Source organism: Ovis aries, chromosome 5 (assembly GCF_016772045.2).
Source record: "Ovis aries strain OAR_USU_Benz2616 breed Rambouillet chromosome 5, ARS-UI_Ramb_v3.0, whole genome shotgun sequence".
In the NCBI taxonomy this organism is placed as follows: domain Eukaryota; kingdom Metazoa; phylum Chordata; class Mammalia; order Artiodactyla; family Bovidae; genus Ovis; species Ovis aries.
The window spans coordinates 15,407,352-15,434,502 of NC_056058.1; the positions used below are offsets into that span (position 1 = coordinate 15,407,352).

General features: G+C 44.5%; 1 protein-coding gene across 1 annotated transcript in view; it reads right to left on the minus strand.

Moving 5' to 3' along the window:
* VAV1 (vav guanine nucleotide exchange factor 1) overlaps positions 1-27,151 on the minus strand; it is a 65,468-nt gene that overhangs the window by 732 nt on the left and 37,585 nt on the right. The window contains exons 15-26 of the mRNA XM_027969763.2: positions 26,934-27,043; positions 25,955-26,056; positions 25,604-25,701; positions 25,488-25,510; positions 25,103-25,148; positions 22,327-22,463; positions 21,927-21,992; positions 17,908-17,939; positions 11,349-11,465; positions 8,031-8,118; positions 3,300-3,414; positions 1,186-1,337 (exon numbers count right to left, since the gene is read on the minus strand). Of these exons, the coding sequence (XP_027825564.1) occupies positions 1,186-1,337; positions 3,300-3,414; positions 8,031-8,118; positions 11,349-11,465; positions 17,908-17,939; positions 21,927-21,992; positions 22,327-22,463; positions 25,103-25,148; positions 25,488-25,510; positions 25,604-25,701; positions 25,955-26,056; positions 26,934-27,043 (1,086 nt within the window). The remainder of the gene's footprint in view (positions 1-1,185; positions 1,338-3,299; positions 3,415-8,030; positions 8,119-11,348; positions 11,466-17,907; positions 17,940-21,926; positions 21,993-22,326; positions 22,464-25,102; positions 25,149-25,487; positions 25,511-25,603; positions 25,702-25,954; positions 26,057-26,933; positions 27,044-27,151) is intronic.

The following is a 27,151-nucleotide window of genomic DNA, read 5'->3' on the forward strand; positions in this document are numbered from 1 at the left end:
ATCACTGAGTTCCAAAAACCTAGAATAGTTCCTGGAACACAGTAAATACGTAAAAAATATTTGTTGAAAAGATAGATGGATGGATGATGGATGGATGGGTGAACAATGTATGGATGGACAAAATGATGGATGGATAGAACAATGGATGGATGGATGGGTGGGTGGATGGATGAATGGATGGATAGAACAATGGATGGATGGATGGGTGGATGGGTGGATGAATTTTTCATAGCCCAGACCTTCCTAAATACCCCAGACAGCTCCCTCACACTCTGTTTGTCCTCCATCGCACAATAAATTTACCTTCTATGGCTCCTAAAACTGTTCTCCTAAGCAATTATCCAGAGGTCACTTTTCATGTTTCCCTCTGGTAGAATTTAAGCTCCTAACCTCTGTCCTTATCTTCATTCAACAAGTATTTTTTGAGAAACTGATACAAGCAAGGCAATAGGCTGGAGACTAGAAATTCATCAGCAGGTGAAATAAAGAAGACTCTCCGCCTTTGTGAGGCGAAAATAAGAAGCAAAGAGAAGCAAAGCTTTCTGAGAAAATTTGAGTTCCCTCCTGAAAGTCCAAATTCAGGCAAAGAATGCAGAAGGCAAAAGCAGCTGGTCTGCCTCTGCATGCATTCAATAAATACTGAGCAACTACGTGACAGTCACTGTTCTAGGCACTGGTGACTCTGACGTGAATAAGACAAATTCCTCCCTTCAGGTTCCCCCAAACATGCCATTCACTCTCTCGCCCCAGGGCCTTTGCACATGATGTTTGTTTGCAAAACACACTGGTCCCCTCCCCGCCCCCGACTGTGACTTTTTACCTGGCTAACTTTACTCATCCCTCAGTGATCAGCTTGCCTCTCAGGTGTCCTGACCTCATCCAGGGTGAGTCAGGGGTTCCCCATCTCAATCTTGACGGCTCGCTCTTACGAGGGTGTGTTCACAGTTCCACACTTCCCACTAAACTATGAGTTTCGTAGGGCAGTGATGGCGCTGTGCTCTTTTGTGCCTCCTCGGCACCCAGCAGAATGGCACATAGTAGGTGCTCAATAAATAAATGCAAGATGCATACATGAAATCTCTCTCCCTTCCTCCTTTCCAACCAGGGACACCCCCCTTGCCCACCCTCCCCAGTCCACCATCCAGGACAGCTCCACTATAACTGCCGAGCCCCGCCCCAACTCACCCGGCCGTAGATCTCCCCTCGCCACCAGCCCTGCTGCCCCTTCTTGTTAAGGATCTTGATAATGTCGCCCTCTTTGAGGGACAGCTCTGATCGGTCCCGGGCGCAGAAGTCATAGCGGGCTTTGGCCGTGCCAAAGTACTTGGTGCTCCCGGCTGTACGGCAGAGAGCAGACATGGGAAACAGCTCCGAGCAGTGCCCTTCCACCCGCCCACCACCTGCAGAGGACAATGCTCTCAGGAGAATGCGCTGGGATAAATGACCCCTCAATGCTTTTTTCAACTGAGTGTTGGGCACCCTGTGTTCTGAGGGAAGACAGCTGTCTTCCCAGAATCATCCAGCCCAACCAGCGTGCAAATTTAGAGGATAATACCATATATGATCTTTAAAATGTTTTGTATCTATTCATGCTTTCCTGCTGGCTCAGATGGTAAAGAACAGTTTGCGATGCAGGAGACCCTTGGTCGGGAAGATCCCCTGGAGGAGGAAATGGCAACCCACTCCAGTATTCTTGCCTGGAAAATTCCATAGACAGAGGAGCCTGGTGGGCTACAGTCCATGGAGTCACAAAGAGTTGGACATGACTGAGCAACTAACAAACACACACATATATTCATAGTAAGAGAAACAGAAGAAAGATGTGGAAATTTCCATTCTAGATAATATTAATTATATTAAGGAGGTCTAAGAGTTAAAAAGGAGAAGGAGAGGGGCTTCCTTTGGTGACCCAGTGGCTAAGATTCTGTGCTCCCAATGCGGGGGGCCCAGGTTCAATCCTTGGGCAGGGAACTGGATCCCACATGTCACAACTAAGTGGTCACATGCCACACCTCAAGATCCCGCATGTCACAACTAAAAAGATCCTGGAGGTCACAATGAAAATGGAAGATCCTGGGTGCCGAACTAAGACCCAGCACAGCCAAATAAATAAACAAATAGTTTTGTGTTTTTTTTTTTGAAACAAGAAAAGAGAGAGAAAGATAAGCAAGGGGGAAAAGGACACAGGAAAACTCAAAGTATGATATTAAGTGATATTGTAGAAAATCAGTCTGTAGTATTTCTGCAGATAGGCTGATGGAATATATTTTCCAATAAGAAGTGTGCAGACAAAAACATTTGATTGAGCGATGAGAACAAGGACAATTTTCATCTTAGAGTCCTGATGTTGCGCTGGTGTTGCTTTCTCAAAAATATAGCTCTTTCAGTGGGAACTGTAATCATTGATTTTTAAATCCATCTTAAAATTCTTTTCTGGACAGGTAAGAATTCAGAAACTCCACCACCCACTAAATGTACTCCAGAATGCACTCCAGCAAAATAAAATTTGAATCAGAATAAGGAATTTTTAAAATGAAGGAAAACATGAAAAATAAGAAATGTAGACAGTTTAAACAATGCTTGATAACAACTCTGCAAACTGAAATGCAATGGTGAAGAAAGAATTCCTAAAATGTAAGGCATGATTGTTTTCATTCACAGAAAACAGCCAACATTCCAGAAAATTTCAACAAACCAGGTTAGTAAGCAATACAAAGGAAAACAGAAGTAAGAGAGTGCTAAAGATCTTGCCTTTCTGTGGGAGAAAGTTTATCATTGCTTTAGTCACTCAGTCGTGCCCAACTCTCTATCTATGACTCCATGGATTGTAGCCCGCCAGGCTTCTCTATCCATGGGATTATCCCAACAAGAACACTGGAGCGGGTAGCCATTCCCTTCTCCAGGGGCTCTTCCTGACCCAGGGATAGAACCCGGGTCTCCTGCATTGCAGGCAGATTCTTTACCATCTGAGCCACCAGGGAAGCCCAGGAGAAGGTTATCGATACTGATTAATACCTGATTTAATACAAAATTAAAGGCTTAAAAGATACAGATGAGCACCCTCCTGGTTTCTTGTATCCTCATTTTCCCAAATATGAAAGTAACCCCTTTCATCCAAGCAAATGGATATGCAGATCTCTCAGAAGCAAAGGGACAAACTGGAAGTGGGAAGGAGTTCAGGCTCTTTTACAGACAGGACTTCTCCATGCCCACTGGAAGCAACGTCCTCAGCATCCCCCAGTGTTCCCTCCACAACAGGAAGGAGCTGGCACTACAGGCCCCATCTGGAGGCCTCCTACCTGGTGGTTTGCTAATGGCTCTCCTCTCAGGCTCCTTGAAGGGGAACTGCAGGGTGGTGTCCAGTGACTTGAAGCAATCCTTCAGAGAGTTCTGCTGGTAGAATTCCACCAGCTCCTAGAAAGAGAACGGGACAGATGCTCTTCCAGAGGGCCAGCCCACAAGGGAGGGAGGCAGAGCTGGAAGGAACCACGTCCAACTTCTTGTGTGAAACAGACCCCTCTTCTGCACTCCCTGGCAACAGACTCCTTGAAAGCTACCTGTGACAGGGAGCTGACTCCCTTCCCAGAGGCCAGGACCATTTTATGGGGAAGAAATCACATTGTCTCAAGACAGTTCTCCTAATATCCAGTTTGTTTAATGACAACCTTACCAAATAATCAACTTGCTTGATGACCAGTTCACCAAAACCAAACCCCCCTCCACCCTCTGGGCATCAAGAGCTCTATTTTTACAGATAATTGTAATAATAATAAATGTTATTTATGAAGCAACTACTGTGTGCTGGTCAGTGTGCAACCACACATCATCAAAATCTCTTAATAACCTAGAGGGGTGGAAGGGAGGCCCAAGGGGGAGGAGATCTGTGCATATTTATGGCTGATTCACATTACTGTACGGCAGACACCAACACAACATTGTCAAGAAATTATCCGCTAATTAAAAATAAATATTTAGGGGCTTCTCTGGTGGCTCAGATAGTTATTGAAAAGCAGAGATATTACTTTACCAACAAATGTCCATCTAGTCAAGGCTATGGTTTTTCCTGTGGTCATGTATGGATGCGAGAGTTGGACTGTGAAGAAGGCTGAGCGCCAAAGAATTGATGCTTTTGAACTGTGGTGTTGGAGAAGACTCTTGAGAGTCCCTTGGACTGCAAGGAGGTCCAACCAATCCATCCTAAAGGAGGTCAGTCCTTGGGTGTTCATTGGAAAGACTGATGCTGAAGCTGAAACTCCAATACTTTGGCCACCTCATGCGAAGAGTTGACTCATTGGAAAAGACCCTGATGCTGGGAGGGATTGGGGGCAGGAGGAAAAGGGGACGACAGAGGATGAGATGGCTGGACGGCATCACCGACTCGATGGACGTGAGTCTGAGTGAACTCCGGGAGTAGGTGATGGACAGGGAGGCCTGGCGTGCTGCGATTCATGGGGTGGCAAAGAGTCGGACACGACTGAGCGACTGAACTGAACTGAACTGAACTGGTGGCTCAATGGTAAAGAGTCTGCCTGCCAGTGCGGGAGACATGGGTTCAATCCCTGATCCAAGAGGATCCCATATGCCACGGAGCAACTAAACCCCTGCGCCACAACTACTGAGCCTGTGCTCTAGAGTCCAGGAGCTGCAAGTGCTGAGCCCATGTGCCACAACTACTGAAGCGCATGAGCCTTCTGAGGCTCTGCAACAAGAGAAGCCACCACAATGAGAAGCTTGCGTACCTCAACTAGAGTCTAGCCCCTGCCTGCTGCAAGTAGAGAAAAGTGAGCACAGAAATGAAGACTCAGCCCCAATTTTTTTAGTTTTAAAAAATAAATATTTTTTTAAATCTCTTAATAATCATGGGAGGTAAATACATTGATGAGTCCCCTATTTTATAGATGGAGAAACTGAGTCACAAAGAAGGCTCATCCAGGGTCATACAGCTAGAAAAGGACAGATCCAGAATTCAGTCCTAGGACAAATGATAGAGTGTAGTAGCCAAAAGCTGGTCTCTGTGTGAATGTGTGAAAGTCACTCAGTCATGTCTAACTTTTTGCAACCCGATGGACTGTACAGTTCACGGAATTCTCCAGGCCAGAATACTGGAGTGGGTAGCCTTTCCCTTCTCCCAGGGATCTTCCCAACCCAGCAACTGAACCCAGGTCTCCCAAATTGCAGCTGGATTCTTTACCAATCGAGTTACAAGGGAAGGCCAGTCTCTATAAGACTCATCTGAATTCAAGAGTCAGATGTGTGTCATTTATGACTATTTCTCCCAGAAATGTTCAAGCTCATCCTAAAAGTGGGGGAAAAGGCAAGTCAAAATTAAGGGACATTTTGCAAAACAAAATATTTTATATGTTTAGGAGTTCTAGACTTCAAAAATGCCAGTGTCTTGATTCGTGTTCATGTTTGGCAGTGAAAGTTGCTTAGTCATGCCCGAACTCTTTGCAACCCCACGGACTATAGAGTCCATGGAATTCTCTAGGCCAGAATACTGGAGTGAATGGCCTTTCCCTTCTCCAGGGGATCTTCCCAACCCAGGGATCGAACCCAGGTCCCCTACATTCCAGGTGGATTCTCTACCAGCTGAGGCACCAGGGAAGCCCAAGAATACTGGAGTGGGTAGCCTACCCCTTCTCCAACAGATCTTCCCAAGCCAGGAATCGAACCGGGGCCTTCTGCATTACAGGCAGATTCTTTATCAACTGAGCTATCAGGGAAGCCCGATGTTTGGCAGAAACCAGTACAATACTATAAAGCAATTATCCTTCTAAATACATTTAATTATTTTTAAAATGACAACGTCATAGGTGATGGGAATGGCTTTTTTAACAGAATATGGTTGTTTTATGTAATTGAAATATTTTTCCAGTTCATTACAAGTGTGAAAAGACACTCAAAACGCTGGTTGTTTATTTCATTTTTGTTGGATTAACACATTCTCTCACTTGGAAAACAAACAGACAAAAAACGCCAATGTCATGAAAGATCAAAGAAATAAATAAAAGACTGGGGAGCTCCCGAAAATTAAGAGAGACACTAAGGACATGAATGCAATGCGTGAGTCCCCTGATTACATCCTGGGGATGAAAAGGCTGTAATAAACGTAATTGCGGCCATCAGGGAGCTTGGAAAACGCACTGTATTAGGTAATAATTTTGTATCAATGTTCAACTCCCTGACTGTGATAATGATACGGTGGTGAGGGGAAAAAAAGTGTCTTGGCTCTTCAGATAAGCATGCTAAAGTATTTATAGGAAGAATTTTTAAATTTTATTTTTAATTGGAGGATAATTGTTTCCAAAGTTGTTTCAAAGTTGTTGTATGGTTTCTGCCATACAACAATGTGAATCTGCTCTAAGGGTACTTACGTCCCCTCCCTCTTGAATCTCCCTGCCACCTTCTACCCCTTCTTGCCTCTCTAGGCCATCAGAGTACCAGGGTGATCTCTCTGTGTTATACAGCAACTTCCCATTAGCTATCTATTCTGCACATGGTTCTGGAAGAGGGCAGGCAACATACTCTAGTATTCTTGACTGGGGAATCCCATGGACAGAGGAGCCTGGCGGGCTACAGTCCATGGGATTGTAAAGAGTTGGACACGACTGAAGCAACTTAGCATAGCATTACACATGGCAGTAGGTATGTTTCCACGCTACCCTCTCAGTTTGTCCCGCCTTCTCCTTCCCACACTGTGCCCACAAGTCTGTTCTCTATGTCTTCGTCTCTAATATCCTGCAAATAGGTTCATTGGTACCATTTTTCTAAATTATAGGAAAGATCTTGATATCTGTGAATTACTCCTAAATAGTGCAAAATAAATGTGTGTGTGTGTGTGTGTGTGTGTGTGTGTGTGTGCAGAGAGGAAGAGAAAGAAAGCAAAAGAGGAAGAATATTAACAACCAGTCAATAAAACCAGGTGAAAGGCCCACAGATATTCATGACACTATTCCAGTAACATCTCAGTAATTTTTCAGAAATAAAAAAAACGGAGGGAGGAAAAATTTTCATAACAAAAAGTTTGGGGGAGAAAAAGATATGTGGAATGAGTGACTAGTTCCTAACCTTTGGGGGAGTTAAGGATCTGTTTGAAGCTCAAATGAAATTTGAGACACCTTCCTCAAAAAAAAAAAAATGCAGATATATGCAAAATTCTAGATTTTTTTCCAGAGAATTCAAAGCTCCTCAAGGATCCACAAACCACAGGTAGGATCCATGAGCCTTATCAATGGGCTTAAGAGGTCTAAAAGCTAGCCCAAAATTGCACGGCAACAAATAGAAGCAAAAACACTTGAAAAGCCTCTGGATTCTCCATGAAATGGTCATTAAACAGGTTAAGAAGAGCTAAATCTTTTAAATTGGGGTATAGTTGCTTTACAATGTGGTGTTCATTTCTGCTATACAGCAAGGTGAATCAGCTCTATGTGTATATATGTATATACATATCTCCCCTCTTGTTTGGATTTCCTTCCCATTTAGGTCACCACAGAGCACTAAGTAGAGCTCCCTGCGCTATACAGCAGGCTCTCATTACACTTCTGTTTCACACATGTTAGTGGATATACGCCAGTCCCAATCTCCCAGTCCATCCCACTCCCTCTTTCCCACCTTGGTGTCTCTCCACACCGGTTCTCTATGTCTGCGTCTCTATGTCTGCCTTACAAAAAGAACTAACTCCTGATGTCTGACAAAAACAGAGACTCTGCCATTCTGTGATACCAGATGAGAACTAAACCTCAGTTTCTCCCATCTGTGAAATGGGAACTCAGAGCTGAGCGAATGACCTGCAGTCCTAGTGATAATATGTCTGGCGCTTAACAAGTGCTTTGCAAGTGATCACTGAAGCTACCGTTGTTAATATTATTCTCATTGTTGGCGATAAGAAAAACAAGTTTAAAGCCAGTTGCTCCATAGTGCCTCTTGGAGCGGTTATTCTGGATGGAGGAAAAGGGGTCCTAAGGTGGAGCTTCAGAGAGGGTCCAAGTTAGACTCTGAAAGACTGGGGTTAGGGGCAGGTTGACCCTTACCGTAAGCCCCCTGAAAGCTTTCTTTTCTGTAATCCGGTACAGTCCTTCTGCTGTCATGATTTTAATATGCTTGACTTCAACATTATACCTGCAAGCAGGGAAACAGAGCAAGATGTCACTGAGACCTGAGTCGGGGAATTCAGGCCCATTTCCTGTCGAGTCTCAGCCCACCCCCCGCCTCCCACCCCAACCAAGGAAGAAGGGTACTTGGCTATTGGAGGGAACAGGCAACCACTGGCAACCAACAGAATCCCTTCCCTGGAGACTTTGCTGTTCTAAGCCTTCATTTCTTCCTCTGTGTAATAGGAATCATCTTCTTTAACTCGGGGTTGTTGAGAAGTCAAATAGACTCTGTAAGCAAGGCATCCTTCTAGAATAGATTGAATGAAATCTCCACTTCGACCAATATAAAGGACCATAGAATCTAAAGGGCGTAGAAGAGAATCCATTCCCACCAATAGGGCGGAAAAAGACATGAATTGGCAGGAGTGGTTCTGTTTACATGAAGAACTAGATAACCAAAAAAAAATCTCCTACTTCAAAACACCCCTAGAAATGCTGAGAGAAGAATGCTGAACTCTTAAAAACAAACAAAAAAAAAATGTAAGGGAAATCCCCCAAAGGACAAAATGAGGATGAAACTTAAAAGTCTGTGTCAATTCAATTTTGGCTGGGCAATGCAGCTTGCAGGGTCTCCAACCAGGGATCCAACGAGGGCCCTCAAAAGTCCTGACACTGGAAAGTAAAAGTGTTAGTTGCTCAGTCGTGTGCAACTCTGTGACCCCGTGGACTGTAGCCCACCAGGCTCCTCTGTCCATGGAATTCTCCAGGCAAGAATACTGGGGTGAGTTGCCATTTCCTTCTCCAGGGGATCTTTCTGACCAAGGAATTACACCTGGGTCTCCCACATTGCAAGCAGGGCAGCCCCCAACTGACCACCAGGGAATTCCCTAGAGCGTACATCTTGATCACATAGAAATATGAGATGAGTTATTGTGTCCTTGTTGGGTAGAGAGTTGGCACTGAGACCCACCTTCATTCCCAAAGGCTGGACTATCATGTCCAAAACCCAGGGGGGAGAAGGTGTTCTAGAAAAACTCCACCCATCAGCACAGCAGGGGCCATGTGAAAGCTTGTTTGTCTCAGACTCAAAATAGGGAAGTCACACTTAAGAATTCATCACCTTAACTTCACCTTCTTATGGGTTTAGCATTTATACTTAAACCACCTGTACAGACTGGGAAACTAAGGAATGAAACAGAGCTATTTTAATCTGATAAAGAAGTAAACTTGTTGGTGATTCCCAACAGAAGCAAATGCAAAATCTCTGGAGACTCAAGCAGCAAAGATACCCATGGGGAAAGCCCCACTTATCATCACAAGACAAAATGAAAAAACCAACAAGGAAACGAGTCACCAGAAGAAAGAAGCTGCACCCAAAACAAACAGAAAGGCAGCACAGCCAGGGTCTGCAAGACTTGGATCCAGACTGCATTTCTGCCTCTTATGGCATGACCGATCAATGGACATGAGTTGGAGCAAACTCCGGGAGATGGTGAAGGACAGGGAAGCCTGGTGTGTTGCAGTCCATGGGGCCACAAAGAGGCGGACACTGCATAGCCACTGAACAACACAAAGAGTACGCTTAATGTCCCCTTAGAGCCTTGCTTAAGAAGCATATCTTTTTTCTGTGGGTTACCAATCAATGAAAAGAAATAAAAAACAAAAATTAAAAACACACAGGACCCTACAGGAGCTCAATAAAAGTGACTGTTGTTAACGTACAATAGTCAATCATCTTGACAGGGACAGAGTAAAGGGACAAAGTAGGTGATTAAACAGTCAATCCCACTAGGGGATTGTAAATAGAAAAATATGGGAGACCCCTGTAAGTTAATGATTACTCAAGAAAGCAGATTTGCTTAACCACAAAACCAAGCAGGCTTGCTTAGCCACACAGCCATGTAACAGAGGCTCGGGACATGACCCAAAACAATAAAACAATGGTGGCATGAGCCCCACCTCCTGCCCAGTGAGCTCAGTAAGTTAATGAATCCTAGGACATGCTCTCTGCTCACAAGAACAATAATTTGCAGACCACACAGGGACAAGAAAACTCCCCTGCTCAACCTGGGGGAGGAGGAGCTGATGCTGGAAGCATGACAGCTATCTACTCAGGAAAGTCAAAGGAGTTCTCTTCCCCCTCCCCACCGGTCCTTTGTTTATGAAATTGTAGCCCAGTGAGTTCTTCACTTCAGTTCAGTTCAGTCGCTCAGTCGTGTCTGACTCTTTGCGACTCCATGAATCGCAGCACGCCAGGCCTCCCTGTCCATCACCAACTCCCGGAGTTCACTCAGACTCACATCCATCGAGTCAGTGATGCCATCCAGCCATCTCATCCTCGGTCGTCCCCTTCTCCTCCTGCCCCCAATCCCTCCCAGCATCAGAGTCTCTTCCAATGAGTCAACTCTTCGCATGAAGTGGCCAGAGTACTGGAGTTTCAGCTTTAGCATCAGTCCTTCCAAAGAACACCCAGGGCTGATCTCCTTCAGAATGGATTGGCTGGATCTCCTTGCAGTCCAAGGGACTCTCAAGAGTCTTCTCCAACACCACAGTTCAAAAGCATCAATTCTTTGGCGCTCAGCTTTCTTCACAGTCCAACTCTCACATCCATACGTGACTGCAGGAAAAACCACAGCCTTGACTAGACGGACCTTAGTCGGCAAAGTAATGTCTCTGCTTTTTAATATGCTATCTCGGTTGGTCATAACTTTCCTTCCAAGGAGTAAGCGTCTTTTAATTTCATGGCTGCAATCACCGTCTGCAGTAATTTGGGAGCCCCCCAAAATAAAGTCTGACATTGTTTCCACTGTTTCCCCATCTATTTGCCATGAAGTAATGGGACCAGATGCCATGATCTTCGTTTTCTGAATATTGAGCTTTAAGCCAACTTTTTCACTCTCTTCTTTCACTTTCATCAAGAGGCTTTTTAGTTCTTCTTCACTTTCTGCCATAAGTGTGGTGTCATCTGCATATCTGAGGTTATTGATATTTCTCCCAGCAATCTTGATTCCAGCTTGTGCGGCAGAGCATTTCTGGCCCACCCTTTTGTAAACCTCACAAGCATCCCATCCTAATAAGTCACCTCATATCTATCACTTTGCCTCTCGATGAATTCTTTTCCTGTGCTGAGACATAAAGGACTGGTACTGGCGCTCCTCAGAGCCCTCGGAAACAATACCCAAATGGTTTCATCCTTCCCAAGCACCTGAAGTGCTCAGCTCACAAGGGGAAACAGGCCAGGAAAGAAGAAATTACTTAATGCTGATGGCAAATTCTGCAGCATCCTTCACCCTCTGCCGCACCAAGAACGTCCCATCCGAGCGGTTGGTAAGAATGCTTTCCGCCCCGGCTCGCTCCATGGGGCCAGCGTACCTGTCAAAACATACCAAGAAGAGAGGTTCACATAACTCTGATAGGTAAACCTGGGGGAGGCAGTGGCCATTAGACACCTTAAGTCACACCCAAGCTTTCACAATTGGATTGCAGGAGACAACACAAGCCTTTGGGTGTAGCTATGTCTCAGTGCGATACAGGAAGAAATATATTTGCTCTCTATGCTCTCCACCCTTTCCTAGCATGCTGCTGCTGCTGCTGCTGCTGCTGCTGCTGCTAAGTCGCTTCAGTAGTGTCCGACTCTGTGCGACCCCATAGACACCAGAGCCCACCAGGCTCCCCCGTCCCTGGGATTCTCCAGGCAAGAACACTGGAGTGGGTTGCCATTTCCTTCTCCAGTGCATGAAAGCGAAAAATGAAAGTGAAGTCGCTCAGTCGTGTCCGACTTTTCACAACGCCATGGACTGCAGCCCACCAGGTTCCTCTGCCCATGGGATTTTCCAGGCAAGAGTACTGGAGTGGGTTGCTATTGCCTTCTCCATATAACTCCTAAAACCTTTGGCATCTCCAAAGTAATATATCTTTTTAAAATTTTTATTTATTTTTATTTTTGTCTGTGTTGGGTCTTTGTTGTCTGTGTAGGTTTTTCTCTAGTTGTGGCACATGAGCTCAGTCGTTGCGGCTCCCGGCCTCTGGAGCACAAGCTCAATAGTTGGGGCACACGGGTTTAGTTGCTCCACAGCATGTGGGATCTTCCCGGATCAGGGATAGAACCTGTTTCTCCTTCATTGACAGGCAGATTCTTTACCTCTGAGCCACCAGGGAAGCCCAAGCTGACTGGGGCTCTTCTCTTTTTAATATTTACTTGTTTTTACTTGGCTGCCCTGGGTCTTAGTTGAGGCATGTAGGATCATCAGTCTTTGTCGCAGCTTGCAAACTATTAGCTGCATGTGGGATCTAGTTCCCTGACCAGGGATCAAATTCAGGCCCCCTGCATGGGGAGCTTGGAGTTTTAGCCACTAGACCAGGGAAGCCCCTGGGGGCTCTTTAATAGCCTCAGGATGAGGCTTAGTAGTCAGAAGAGCCATGTGATTAGAGGCTTGAAATTTTCAGCCCTGCCCCACCTCCACACCTGCGGAGATGGAGGTTGAGTCCATCACTAGCGACCCATAATTTAATCAATCTTGTCTATATAAAGATGCCTCAACCGAACTCCAACCAAATCATTTTTTTTGTGGGGGTGTGGGGGTGGGGGTGGGGATTCCCAACCACCACCACTCGTCTTGTGGAACCCTACTTCCTTGACAGTTAGAACTGGACGTGGAACAACAGCCTGGTTCCAAACAGGAAAAGGAGCACGTCAAGGCTGTATATTGTCACCCTGCTTATTTAACTTCTATGCGAGGTACATCATGAGAAACACTGGACTGGAAGAAACACAAGCTGGAATCAAGATTGCCAGGAGAAATCTCAATAACCTCAGATATGCAGATGACACCACCCTTATGGCAGAAAGTGAAGAGGAACTAAAAGCCTCTTGATGACAGTGAAAGAGGAGAGCGAAAAAGTTGGCCTAAAGCTCAACATTCAGAAAAAGAAGATCATGGCATCCAGTGCCATCACTTCATGGCAAATAGATGCGGAAACAGTGGAAACAGTGTCAGACTTTATTTTTGGGGGGCTCCAGAATCACTGCAGATGGTGATTGCAGCCATGAAATTAAAAGACGCTTACTCCTTGGAAGAAAAGTTATGACCAACTTAGATAGTATATTCAAAAGCAGAGACATTACTTTGCCAACTGAGGTCCGTCTAGTCAAGGCTATGGTTTTTCCTGTGATCATGTATGGATGTGAGAGTTGGACTGTCAAGAAGGCTGAACGCCAAAGAATTGATGCTTTTGAACTGTGGTGTTAGAGAAGACTCTTGAGAGTCCCTTGGACTGCAAGGAGATCCAACCAGTCCATTCTGAAGGAGATCAACCCTGGGATTTCTTTGGAAGGACTGATCCTAAAGCTGAAACTCCAGTACTTTGGCCACCTCATGAGAAGAGTTGACTCATTGGAAAAAACTCTGATGCTGGGAGGGATTGGGGGCAGGAGGAGAAGGGGACGACCAAGGATGAGATGGCTGGATGGCATCACCGACTCGATGGACGCAAGTCTGAGTGAACTCCATGAGATGGTGATGGACAGGGAGGCCTGGCGTGCTGCAATTCATGGGGTCGCAAAGGGTTGGACATGACTGAGCGACTGAACTGAACTGAACTTCCTTGACCAGGGATCGAACCTGTGCCCTCTACATGGGAAGTGCAAAGTCTTAACCACTGGACAACCAGGGAAGTGCAAAGTCTTAACCACTGGACTACCAGGGAAGTCCCAACCAAAGTGTTTGGAGAGATTCCAGGTTGGTGAACACAGAGAGATACTAGGGGTGGGGTGGGTGGGTGCAAGCCCAGAAAGGGTGTGGAAGCCCAGTCCTATTTCCCCATACCTTGCCCCAAGCAACTCTTCCATCTGACTGATCCGGATTTGAATCCTTTGATAATAAACAGTCTAGTAAGGAAACTGTTTCTACAAATTCTGGGAGTTTGTGTTAGCAAATTATCAAACCCAAGGAGGGGGCTATGGGAAGCTCCCATTTGTAGCTGGTGGGTCAGAAGTCTGGGTGACCCAGGCTTGTGATTGTCATCTGAAGTGGAGGGCTGTCTTTTGAAGTGTGTTAGTCACTCAGTCTTGTCCAACTCTTTGCAACTCTATGGGTTGCAGCCCGCCAGGCTCCTCTGTCCATAGGATTCTCCAGGCAAGAATACTGGAGTGGGTTGTCATTTCCTTCTCCAGGGAATCTTCCCAACACAGAGATTGAACCCAGGTCTCCTGCACTGCACGTGGATTTTTTTTACCATGTGAGCTAGGCAAACCAAGCTAGAAACCAAGCCCTTAATCTATGGGATTTGTCGCTAACTCCAGACAAATCGTGTCAGAATCGAATAGAATCGTAGCACACCCAAGCTGGTGTCTGTAGAATTAGAGAATTGTCAGGTGCGGAGAATTAAACACACACACACACACACACACACACACATTTGGTTTCAGAACTATTGAGAGTATGAGTATAGAAAAACAGGTGTGGGGTTTTTTTTTTCCCTTTTACTCTGAAATTTGGCATTTCTGGAAAGGTATTACTGAGTGTCCACTGTCTGCCCATCTTTGTGGTCACCAGGATGGAAACAGGATAAGGAGAGTGAGACACAGCCTCAGGTACAAAAATTAAAGGGCAAGCCAAAAAAGTCAGTCAACAGGATAAATAACAACAAAGAAAATAAGTAGCACTTTAATGAAATATTTTCTAAATCGCAAAAGCAGCCATACGAAGGAATGAAATACTGATTAAATGCTATAAGATGAATGAACCCTGAAAACAAGGTGCCGAGTGAGAGAAGCCAGTCACAAAGGGCACACAGTGCAGAATTCCATTTATATGAAGCACCCAGAACTGGCAAATTCATAGACACAGAAAGTGTGTTCATGGTTGTCAGGGCTTGGGGAGGGAGAGGAAGGGTCACTGCTAACAAGGGCGGCATTTCTTTTGGGGGCAATGAAAATGTTTTGGAGCTAGAGAGAGGTGCTGGTTGCATACCATTGTAAATGTACATGTAATATAAATGTGAAAAATAAATAGAGATGTGACTATGAATATAACTATGCTGTAAGTGCAAATATACAGTGGAAATAATATATATTAATTATAGATAATATATAATTATATATGATGTATAGGCAAGAACATGAATATATTAATAGCATACATTTAAGTATATAACAAAAATATATATTAACTATAGATAACACATAATTATAAGTGATATATAAATATGAAGTCAATGTGTTAATGCTATAAATATAAACATTAATATATAACAAGTAATATATATTAATTATATACTATATAATTATAGATAGTATGTATGGAATTAGTATGAAATGAATGTGTATGTAAATATATAACAATTTATATTATATACCATATAATTACAGATAATATATGTGTGAATATGCCTATATGCTCTAAGTGTGAATATAACATAAATAATATATGTTAATCATACATTTTTGTTGTTAAGTCGCTAAATCATGTCTGACTCTTTGCAATCCCATGCAGTATAGCTGGCCAGGCTTCTATGTCCATGGGATTTCCCAGGCAAGAATACTGAAGTGGGTTGCCATTTCCTTCTCCAGGGGACCCTCCCGACTCAGGGATCAAACCCGCATCTCCTGCATTGTCAAATATTGGCAGGTAGATTCTTTACTGCTGAGCCACCAGGGCTTCCCATAATATAAACATATAACCTAATATGTATTAATTATATATATAATTACATTATATGTTTTAATATATAGCTAACTATATTATGCAATATATAATTATATTGATAAATGTGAATATGTAATATAAGTGTAAATAATAACATAAATGCCACTTTAAATGGTTAGTTTTATGTCATGTGAATTTTACCTCAATTTTAAAGCTAAATTGAAAAAAAATCTGTGATGAATAAAATGTCAAAACTTTTTAAGTAAGGACAAGACCTGACTCTGCACGTGCCTGGCTGACCACAATTCACCTTTCCCTACTCCCAGCCCTGTCATATCCTGCCTTGATTTACAGTTTTGATAGTTTGCCCATCATAGCTGTTTTTTCCCCATTGCTTTTGTTTTTTTTAAGTGAAAGTGAAGTCGCTCAGTCGTGTCGGACTCTTTGCGACACCATGGACTGGAGCCCATCAGGCTCCTCCGTCCATGGGATTTTCCAGGCAAGAGTGCTGGAGCGGATTGCCATCACATTAAAAGAGTACGGCTCTCACAAAAAAAAAAAAAAAAAAAAGAGTGTGGCTCTCAAAGGCTGAGTTTCTGGCACCCCCTTAAACCCTTGTTGCACCCAAAGTCAGGGTCTCGCTCTCTCCTCGCCCCAGCTCCGGCAGTAGTGGCCTCATTTTACCGCATCTGGCCGGGCAGGGATAGAGTGAGCACCCTCCCTCAGGTGAGCACAGTTCAAACCCTGGATCCGCCACCCAGCTGCCCTGTGACCTCGGGACCCGAGTGTGCTTCTCTCAGTCTTAATGTCCTTCTCTGAAAAGAGGAGATAAAACTGCCCATCACAGAGGAACATTTTCGACAAAAGGCAAAGACGCAGTTGAAGCACCTCATACGTGGTGAGTGTTCACCACACGGTGGCGTTATTAGACCCTTTGTGTAATAAGGTTGGGCTTTGAAGTCCGGCAGTCTCAGGTTCGAATCCCACCTCTTTCACTTCCTTGCTTTGCGACACTGAACAAGTTACTTGCTGCTCTCTGAGTCCTGGTTTCCTCCATTGCAGAAAGAGATTAAGAAGAGTATGCACTCAAAGCATTATTCAAGAATTGCCCTCAAAATGCTGATACAGTGGTCATAAAAACAGTATCACAGTGCGTCAAGTCTAAGATACCAATCATTGTAAGATACACCATGCTTTCACGGGCAATTGTGAAATAAAAATTACTGGTTTCCCTAGTGGCTCAGATGGTAAAGAATCTGCCCGGAGAAGGGAATGGCTACCCACTCCAGTATTCTTGCTTGGACAGAGGAACCTGGCAGATTGCAGTCCAAGAGGTCACCGAGTCTGACACGACTGAGTGACTTGGCACACACACGCACCCATAAAATTAGGCAGAAGAACTGAGACACCACTAATTGTAAGAGCCATTCCAATGCCAGAGGCGTTAAATAGTGAGAGGGAAAAATATGCATTTTACAATGGGTGAAATGTGGTCATAACAGCTAATGCTAATAGAAATAGCTCATTCTTATTAAGCTTTTAATAAGCTTAAAAGCTTATTATCTATCTATCTATCTATTTTTTGGATAGATAATAAAGTGCTTTTTGCATGTCAGGAATAGAGCTAAGCACTTTACAGGCTCATGGAAACTTTTTAACAGCCCTATGAATCAGATATTGTTACCAATCTGTTTTCCAGGGAGGAAAGCTGAAGCGCAGAGAAGCTGAGTTACTGGCTAAAGGGCACACAGCTGGATAATGTTAGAGTCAGGATTGGGACCGAAGTCAGTGGGCTCCAAAGCAACAGTATAAACCTCCATCCCTCACTGTACTCTAAGCAGTAGGTTCTCAAAAAAAGGCAGGTGGAGAAGGAGAAGAAGCTCCCATTATATTGTCACCATCATTTTCTTTCCATGAGAACCTAATATCCCAAAGTCAAGGACCCTCTTTGGTCTGTGCTCTCTCCTCAGCAGCCCCCAGTGTAGGGCTGGACCCAGCAGTTAAGGCTGAAGAATGAATAACTGACTTGTTATTCATTCATTAAGGCTGAAAGTTTGAAGAATGAATAACTGACTTGTTTGCAGCCCCTTGTGGCACCCCAATGTCCAGCCCAAACATCCAAACCAACACACCCCAAGTTAAAAATAAGAAAGATGGTTCGTACTCACCAGAGATGAACAGACAGGTCCTGGGGGGGACCCTGGGGACACAGACAAAGACCGAGAGTTAGGGGAAGGGGTCAGCAGGGCAACAGACTTCAGGACACTGCAATCACTCATTCCACCATCATGTATTGGGTGTCTATTATGTGCCGGGCACTGTGCTCTTCTCTGGAAATACAGCCCCAGAATCCAGTGGGAGAGATCAGTCCGCCCCTCCCAAATGAATCAGCTTTAAAGAGGCAGCTACGAGTGTAGGCAGTAACTGGAAAGACGTTCAGATCTTGACGTGTGAATGCCAAGTCCCACTGAAAGGATCTTGGCTCCTTGGGAAAATGGTCGATTCCAAGATTGGGGCAGAAAGAGTACAAGAGCAGTCTGCTCTTGTGCTAAAAAGTAAGGAAGAGCTCAGAGAACAATGAGGTTATGTCAAAAGGACAGAGGAGCCAGCCTGAAGGGGCTCCCACTGGTCCAGTGAACCAGTGAAGTTGCCCAATCATGTCCAGCTCTTTGCGACCCCCATGGACTATAGCCTCCCAGGCTCCTCCATCCATGGAATTTTCCAGGCAAGCGTACTGGAGTGGGTTGCCATTTCCTTCTCCAGGGGATCTTCCGCACCCAGGGATCAAACCCAGGTCTCCTGCATTACAGGCAGATGCTTTACTGTCTGAGCTACCAGGGAAGACCTAAGCCCACTGGTCCAGGCCGGGACAATATTAAAATAAAAATCCAGGAACATTTCCTGAGATAGATAACAAACAGATACACAGATAGATGCATAAAATGATTGATAGATACAGAGATGGCTATATAGATAGATACACAGATAATGGATGCATACACAAGGACATAGATACACAGATGATTGATTGGTACATACATAGATGATTATTAGATCCATAGATAATTGATACATAGATGCAAATGGATACATGGATAGACACACAGATACACAGATATGCAGGTGAGTGATAGATTAATAGATACAAAGATGATTGATTGATTGATACATACATAATACACAGATACATAGAAGAGACAGTTCTTTACAATAGAATATCAGCTAATAACTTAGGAGGAATGATGGAGTTAGAAATTCATAATGCAACTCCACAATGGAGAAAGGACCCCAAGCCAAAAAAAAAAAGCAAAAGATAGTTTTTGGAAAATTGGTAAAGTGTAAATACATACTCTGAATTATGTAATATATAATTTATATATTATAATTTCTAATATGTGATAATTTATAATAGTAGAATGTCCATGCTGAATTTCATGTTTTCAAAAATCATGCTATGTATACACAAGAGAAAGTTACTCTTCTTGGCAGGTATTCAGATTAAAGGGGAAATGTGTCTGTAAACTTACTTTGAAGAGTCTCAAGAAAAAATAAATAATAGATATTTTCTAAATAAATAAAATGTTCAGAGAAAGATTAAAATATTGACAGAGCCAATGAGAAAAAATGTTAACAATTGATCTGACTAACAGATATATGAGTGTTCTTTGCATTATTCTCGACTTTTCTGGAAGTCTGAAATAACATAAAATGAAAGAAAAAAATGGGAGGGACTGTCTCTCTGCAGGCTCCTACGAGGGCTACAAAGCGGGCAGTGGGGTAGTGAGGAAGCGTGAGGTTTGGGAGAGTGGGGAAGATTTGAAGTCATTATCAAGATGAGGAAATCAAGAGAGTGGGAAACAGGTGAAGAAAGACAAGCGCCGGGCAGACCGGTGGGCAGGTCTGCTCCCTGCGCAAGGAGGCACAGGGGACGTGACCCCGTAGAGGACTCTGTTTGGTGCCTCTGAAGGAATGCAGGGGTTGGCCAGCCTTCTGAACCCCTGCTCCTTCCCCAAGTGATGGAGAAGATTCAAGGATGGAGGTTCTTTAAAAAACTAAAAATAGAGCTACCATATGACTCTGAAATCCCACTCTTAGGCACATATACAGAGAAAAACATGGTCCAAAAGGATACAGTTTCATTCAGTTCAGTTCAGTCGCTCAGTCGTGTCTGACTCTTTGCGACCCCGTGAATTGCAGCACGCCAGGCCTCCCTGTCCATCACCTACTCCCGGAGTTCACTCAGACTCGCGTCCATCGAGTCAGTGATGCCATCCAGCCATCTCATCCTCGGTCGTCCCCTTCTCCTCCTGCCCCCAATCCCTCCCAGCATCAGGGTTTTTTCCAATGAGTCAACTCTTCACATGAAGTGGCCAAAGTACTGGAGCTTCAGCTTTAGCATCAGTCCTTCCAAAGAAATCCCAGGGTTGATCTCCTTCAGAATGGACTGGCTGGATCTCCTTGCAGTCCAAGGGACTCTCAAGAGTCTTCTCCAACACCACAGTTCAAAAGCATCAATTCTTTGGCGTTCAGCCTTCTTGACAGTCCAACTCTCACATCCATACATGACTACTGGAAAAACCATAGCCTTGACTAGACGGACCTTAGTTGGCAAAGTAATATCTCTGCTTTTGATACTATCTAGGTACTATCAGGTTGGTCATAACTTTTCTTCCAAGGAGTAAGCATCTTTTAATTTCATGGCTGCAATCACCATCTGCAGTGATTTTGGAGCCCCCCCCCCCCTTCCAAGTAAAGTCTGACACTGTTTCCACTGTTTCTCCATCTATTTCCCATGGAGTGATGGCACTGGATGCCATGATCTTTGTTTTCTGAATGTTGAGCTTTAAGCCAACTTTTTCACTCTCCTCTTTTCACTTTCATCAAGAGGCTTTTTAGCTCCTCTTCACTCTCTGCCATAAGGGTGGTGTCATCTGCATATCTGAGGTTATTGATATTTCTCCCGGCAATCTTGATTCCAGCTTGTGTTTCTTCCAGTCCAGCGTTTCTCATGATGTACCTTGCATAGAAGTTAAATAAGCAGGGTGACAATATACAGCCTTGACGTACTCCTTTTCCTATTTGGAACCAGTCTGTTGTTCCACGTCCAGTTCTAACTGTTGCTTCCTGGCCTGCATACAGACCCCAGTATTCATTGCTGTGCTGTTTACAATAGCCAAGACATGGAAGCAGCCTAAATGTCCATTGTCAGAGGAATGGACAAAGAAGATGTGGTACATATATAAAATGAAATATTACCCAGCCATTAAAAAGAACAAAATAATGCCATTTGCAGCAATATAGATGGAACTAGAGATTGGCTTCTCTGGTGGCTCAGATGGTAAAGAATCCGCCTGTAATGTGGGAGACCTGGGTTCGAGTCCTGGATTGGGAAGATCCCCTGGAGGAGGGCATGGCAACCCACTCCAGTATTCTCGCCTGGAGAATCCCCATGGACAGAGGAGCCTGCGGGCTACAGTCCATGGGGTCACAAAAAGTCAGACATGACTGAGCAACTAAGCACAGAGATTGTCATACTGAGTGAAATAAGTCAGACAGAGAAGCAGAGGCATCGTATGACATCCATTTTATGCTAAATCTAAAAAGACATGATACAAATGAACTTATTTAGAAAACAGAAACAGACTCACAGGCACTTAGAGAATAGACTTATGGTTGCTGAGGAAAGGATGGGAGGAAGGGAGGGTTGGGAAGTTTGGTATGGACATGTATACCCTGCTATATTTAAAATAGATAACCAACAAGGATCTGCTGTATAGCACAGGGAACTCTGCTCAGTGTTATGTGGCAGCCTGGTTGGGAGCAGGGTTTGGGGGAGAATGGATACATGTATGTATGACTGAGTCCCTTTTCTGTCCACCTGAAACTGTCACAACATTGTTCACTGGCTATACTCCAAAACAAAATTAAAGGTTAATTTTAAAAAGTCATATGTTCATGTGTATGTAATAAAACCTGAAATGTTAAAAATAAAAAGAACCAAGGAGAAAAGGATTGGTCATCCTTACCAGGGTGAACCGCTCTCTGGGCTCAGTCAGCAAGGTGGGGAGTGACATGCCATGATGGGCAGTCCCTCCTGATCTCAGGAGCATTCCCCTCGATGCTTCCCACCCTCACAGGACCCACTCTGCACCCCTGTGCCCTACTCCAACCAGACTGAGGCACTCACATGCACGTAGGGCTTGACCCTATTGCAGGGAAACCAGCCGACTTCATTGGTAGACGTATTCCTTCCCTAAAAAGATGGAAGGGAGAGATGGACAGAGAGGTTACAGGCAGCCACAATGCTTGTGTGTATCCATCTTTCACCCAACAGCCACTCTGCTTGGTCATCTATCTCTCCATGACCTGTAATGACCCAGAGAGGGACCAACCAGTATCAACTTCTGGGAATACCACCAGCCCAGAAGGGCCAGGTCAACCCCAGAAATCCCCATAGACATCACCCTGCCTGGAGCAAACTTCCATTGCCAGAGTCCAGTGGGAGCATGATCCCATTCCCAAGGCCACCTACACCCTAACCCCACGTTCAGGTCCTTCCAGGTCATTCCCATGGCCGCATCCTGTACCTCCCACCAGTTCTGTTCGGCTTCAGCCTTAGTGAGCTCCACGATGTCTCCCAGGCTGAGGCGTAGAAAAGGTCCAATGGCTCCAGGGGGTGGGGGCAGCCCATAGTATTCCTGGCACACCTCCATCTTGGGCAGGCCTGGAGGGGAGGGGAGGGGATGATACAGTGAAAGTCCAAGACTTTCAAACCCAAGTCTCACCACCCAACAGGATGGCAAAAGTTAAAAAGACTGACAACACCAAGTGGCAGCAAGGATGTGGAGCAACTGGAAGCCACCTGGATTCCTGGATTCTTCTTCTTTTTTTAATTTGAAGAAGTTTTTAATATGAAAACATCTAAAATAATTTTTTTTTGCATAAACGGGAAGGGTGGCCATTACTCCACAGCTCATTCTTGCATGAGTAGTAGGAACCCACTTTGGAAAACTGCTGGGCAGTATTCACGGAAGCTAATTCCACTCATGAATACATCACCCAGAGAAACGAAACACAGGTCCCCAGAGAGTCATAGATGAAGAATGTTCACAGCAGCTGTATTCACAAGAGCCAAAAAATTGGCAACATACCCAATGTCTTTAAGAAGATGGATAAACACAGCATGAAATAACCATATCGTGGAATACAATACAGCAATGAAAAAGAACAAGTGACTGCTTCAAGCAGATACACTAATATGCTGTGAGAGTCCATGCTATACAACTTCATTTGTATGAAATTAAAGGGCAGGCAAAACTAATCTATGCTGACAGAGGTCAGAAAGTGGTTCCCTCTGGGAGACAGGACAGACTAGTGCTGAGTATGACCAGCTCCATCCACTAAAACTTTCTGTGATGATGAAAGTGTTCTATACATTGATCTGAGTGGTGGTTACATGGGTAGAGATTCAGTGAGCCATACTTCTAAGATTTATTCATCTTACACACCTTATGGTATGTATTTCCTGTCTCAATAGAAATATTTCTGTCTCATAGAAAATTATATATACATTATGTCTATTTCAATAGGAAATTATAGAAAATTACATATTTCTGTCTCAACAGAAAATGTAATTATATATCCATATGAAAAGGATATGAGCAAGAGTATGTATATATATATATATATGCAAACATATATGTGAACATATACATATTGTTTCAGCATCTATATAGTGGATATATACACACATTCATATATATTTTCTCCTACTGAGAACATCTGGGTTGTTTCTGGGTTTTGACCAGTAAAGCTAATATATACATTTTTTTATAAAGCTGATTTTATACATATATACTATTACATTATATACATATAGAGTATATATCATATATGTATTCCCACTGTTGACCATATTTGAGTTGTTTCTAATTTTTAACTATTACAAATAAAGCTGAAGTACCTGTAGCTATAGATATAGAACTATAGCTATCTACAGATATCTATCTATCAAGATAGATAGATGGAATGACAGATATGAAACTGAATCGTTACATCGATTCTGAGAGAAGAGCTTATTTTTCTTGGCCACACCAAGTTCTTTTTTTCACTTTGCGGCCGCACTGTGCAGCATGCAGGATCTTTGCTCCCCGGGAATCAAATCCACACCTCCTTCACTGCAAGGCAAATTCTTAACCACTGCACCACCTGGGAGGTCCCCCCTAGTTCTTGAATTAAGTCTTGCCCTACTCACCTCCTGCTTCCGAGGCTTTGCACATGCTGTTTCCTCTGCCTGGACCACTCCTGCCTCCTCATCCATCTAACTCCACCTCCTCTTTCAAGTGTCCACTTTAATGCCTCCTCCTCGGAGCAGCCTTCCCTGATGGCTCAGACCCATCAGGTCTCCTACTGTGATGCTCCAGAAAACCCTCTACTCCTTCCACCTCAACTAGGATAACTTAGCCAAACCCTGTCTCCCACTACCCACCTGGGAGCTCTGGAAGGACAGGAAGTATCCTGTTTTTAGTCACCAGTTTACTTCAGAGGATATATACAATAGATGTTAAATAAAAATTACTCATCATGACTGTGATCCCCCAGACACTGTTAACATATACATGAATCCAGCCTTTCCACCCCCACCCCCACCCCAGGCTAAAAAGAATTCTGCCTTGGTCAAACTGCATCTCCTGCTCTCTACCTTTCAGGTGGACTATGCTTTGCTGAAACCACCCTATTACGATAAGATTCTGTGACACAGAATCAACGGGAGAGGGCATGAGGTGTGCCCAGCCAGCTAAGACTACAGATGGAGTTTGTCAGCAAACAAAAAAAAGGGAGGGTGGTCAGTGAATAATAAAGGTGAATGGGAGGGGGTGGAGGAATAAACTGGGAATTTGAGATGGACAGATGGACACTACTATATATAAAGAGATAAACAACAAGGACCTACTTATAATACAGGGAACCATATTCAATATCTTATAACCTACAACAGAAAAGAATCTGAAAAATATCTGTATAACTAAATCACTTTGCTGTATGCCTGAATCACTGTAAATCAACTAAACTTCAATTTTAAAAAACACCTGTATACATAAAAAAGTGAATGGGAGGAAAGCGCATGCTAACAAGGATTGCCATGTTCCAAGCACCCCCTTCACAGTGTTTAAGCAAAGCTAATAAGGAATTGACTTTGCTATTTAAAAATTCCTTTCAAGTTTCTGGGACTAGAACAGATGTTTTATAAATAGGATGTTATGTGGTCATTAACATAATTGTTGAGCTCTCTCCCTGGGTCAGCATCACTGAGGCAAAGACTAGATTGCTTTCTGCCCTGCACAGCATCCCCTGCTGACTCACCTAGCTCATTCCTCTTTTTGTCTTGAGCCCGCCGATGTGGCTTATCCTGGAGAGAGAGACCAAAAGAGCAAGCATGACTATCTGTACCCAGTCTGGGGGCTCCTCAACCCTTATCTGCCTGCGGGTGTGCCTGCTCAGTCACTCAGTTGTGTCAGACTCTTTTCAGCCCCAGGGACTGTAGCCTGCCAGGCTCCTCTGTCCATGGGATTTCCCAGGCAAAAATAGTGGAGTGGGTTGCCATTTCCTACTCCAGGGGATCTTCCCAAACCAGGGATCAACTGGGCATCCAGCCAAGAGCCACAACCACCGATAGAGTCTCCCAGGTCCTTCCTTCCCAACTCCTGCCCCAATTTCCATGCACAGAAAGGAACATAGGGGGTCTCACCTTCTTCATAGTTCCTGAATAATCTATGAGAGGGTAAATATACAGATATACTGGTTAGAATGGGGTGGGGGGAACCCTCATGCAGAAACCCACCTCCCACCTCAGTCCCCTAGTACCTTGTCCATGTCGACCACATGGAGGGACCCTCCCAAGACACTCCTTGTGTGCAGGTGCTCGGCACCGTTGACAGCGGTACCCCTGATAGAAAGTGCCTCTGAGATGCAAGGAGGAGATAAAGGAAGGAGCCAGTGATGCTGAACAAACACAGCCAATCATTTTGCCAACAACATAAAGGGCCCCTTTGGGTTTTCTTTAGAGCAGAAGAGAGACAGAGAAGCTGCAGATCAAAGGAGAGCCTCCCCACTCCCAACTCAGGGGCATGATGGCCAGGGGAGCCCCCCACCCCAAAGAGGAAGGGACAACCCTTCCTCACCCCAGCTACCAGGTCTCTCCTCCCAGACTCCCACCTCAGCAGCATCTGGCAAGCCTTGCAGGATGCGGTGTCCTCAAAGGAAAACATCTGGAAGTCATGACCATTGGCAGTGGCGTTCTCAGGGTAGATGTTGGAGCTGGCGAGGGAAGAGAATTCCATGCAGTGGAACAGGATTCAGCCATTAAAGGCAATGAGGTACCAGTACACGCTGCAACCTGGATGGATCAAGACCTCTTGCCTTGTTTTTATGGCTAAATACTGTTCCATTGCATGGATATGCCCTGTTGTGTTTCTCCATCCACCCACTGATGGACATTCGGATTGTGACCACCATTTTGCTATTGTGAACAGTGCTTCAGTGAACACAGGTGAAGACAGAAAGTCGGTGAGTGGGTGCCAGGGGCTGGCCGTAGGGAAAACAGGAAGCGATCACTGCTTGAGTGCAGGGTCTCATCTTGGGGTCTGAAGATGTTTTGGAACTAGATAGAGGTGATGGTCGCACAGTGCGAATTTACTAAATACCACTGAACTATGCACTTTTTTAAAGATTCTTTTTTAATGTGGACCATTTAAAAAGTCTTTATTGAATGTGTTACAATATTGCTTCTATTTTTTATGTTTTGGTTTTTGGGCCGCAAGGCATGTAGGATCTTAGTTCCCTGACCAGGGACTGAACTCACACCCCCCTGCACTGAAAGGGGGAGTTTCAACCATTGAACTGCCAGGGGAGTCCCAGAATTGTGCACTTCAAAATGGCTAAGTTTTTGTTATGTGAATTTCATCTCAAGAAAGAGAAGGAGGAGGAAGACAAGGAGGAATGATTTCCAGGCTGGTGATGGAAAATCGTGAACACTTGGCATTCTGGGGATGCAGACTGTCTTGAAAGCCTGTCCCTCCCATTTCCCAGAGCAAGAAACTGAGGTTCTGAGTGACCCCACGGCAGGATGAGACTAAAGCCCAAAACTGCCTAAAGTCCTCTGAGGATGGAAAGATGGAGGAGGAGGGGGTCTCACATGGCCATCTCGAACTGCTCCATCCACTTCTTCTTTAGTTCTCGTGTCTTGAAGAACAGCTCATAGCCCTGAGCACCTTGGTCCTCAATCAGGAGGAACATGTGAGTCCACTGCAGAGAAGCAGGGTTTAAAATGAAGGCGCCTGCCCTGCAGAGGGTGGGACCACGAGCCCATTGACCCTGCTGCTCTGGGGAGGAAGGGGTCAAGCCAACTACAGC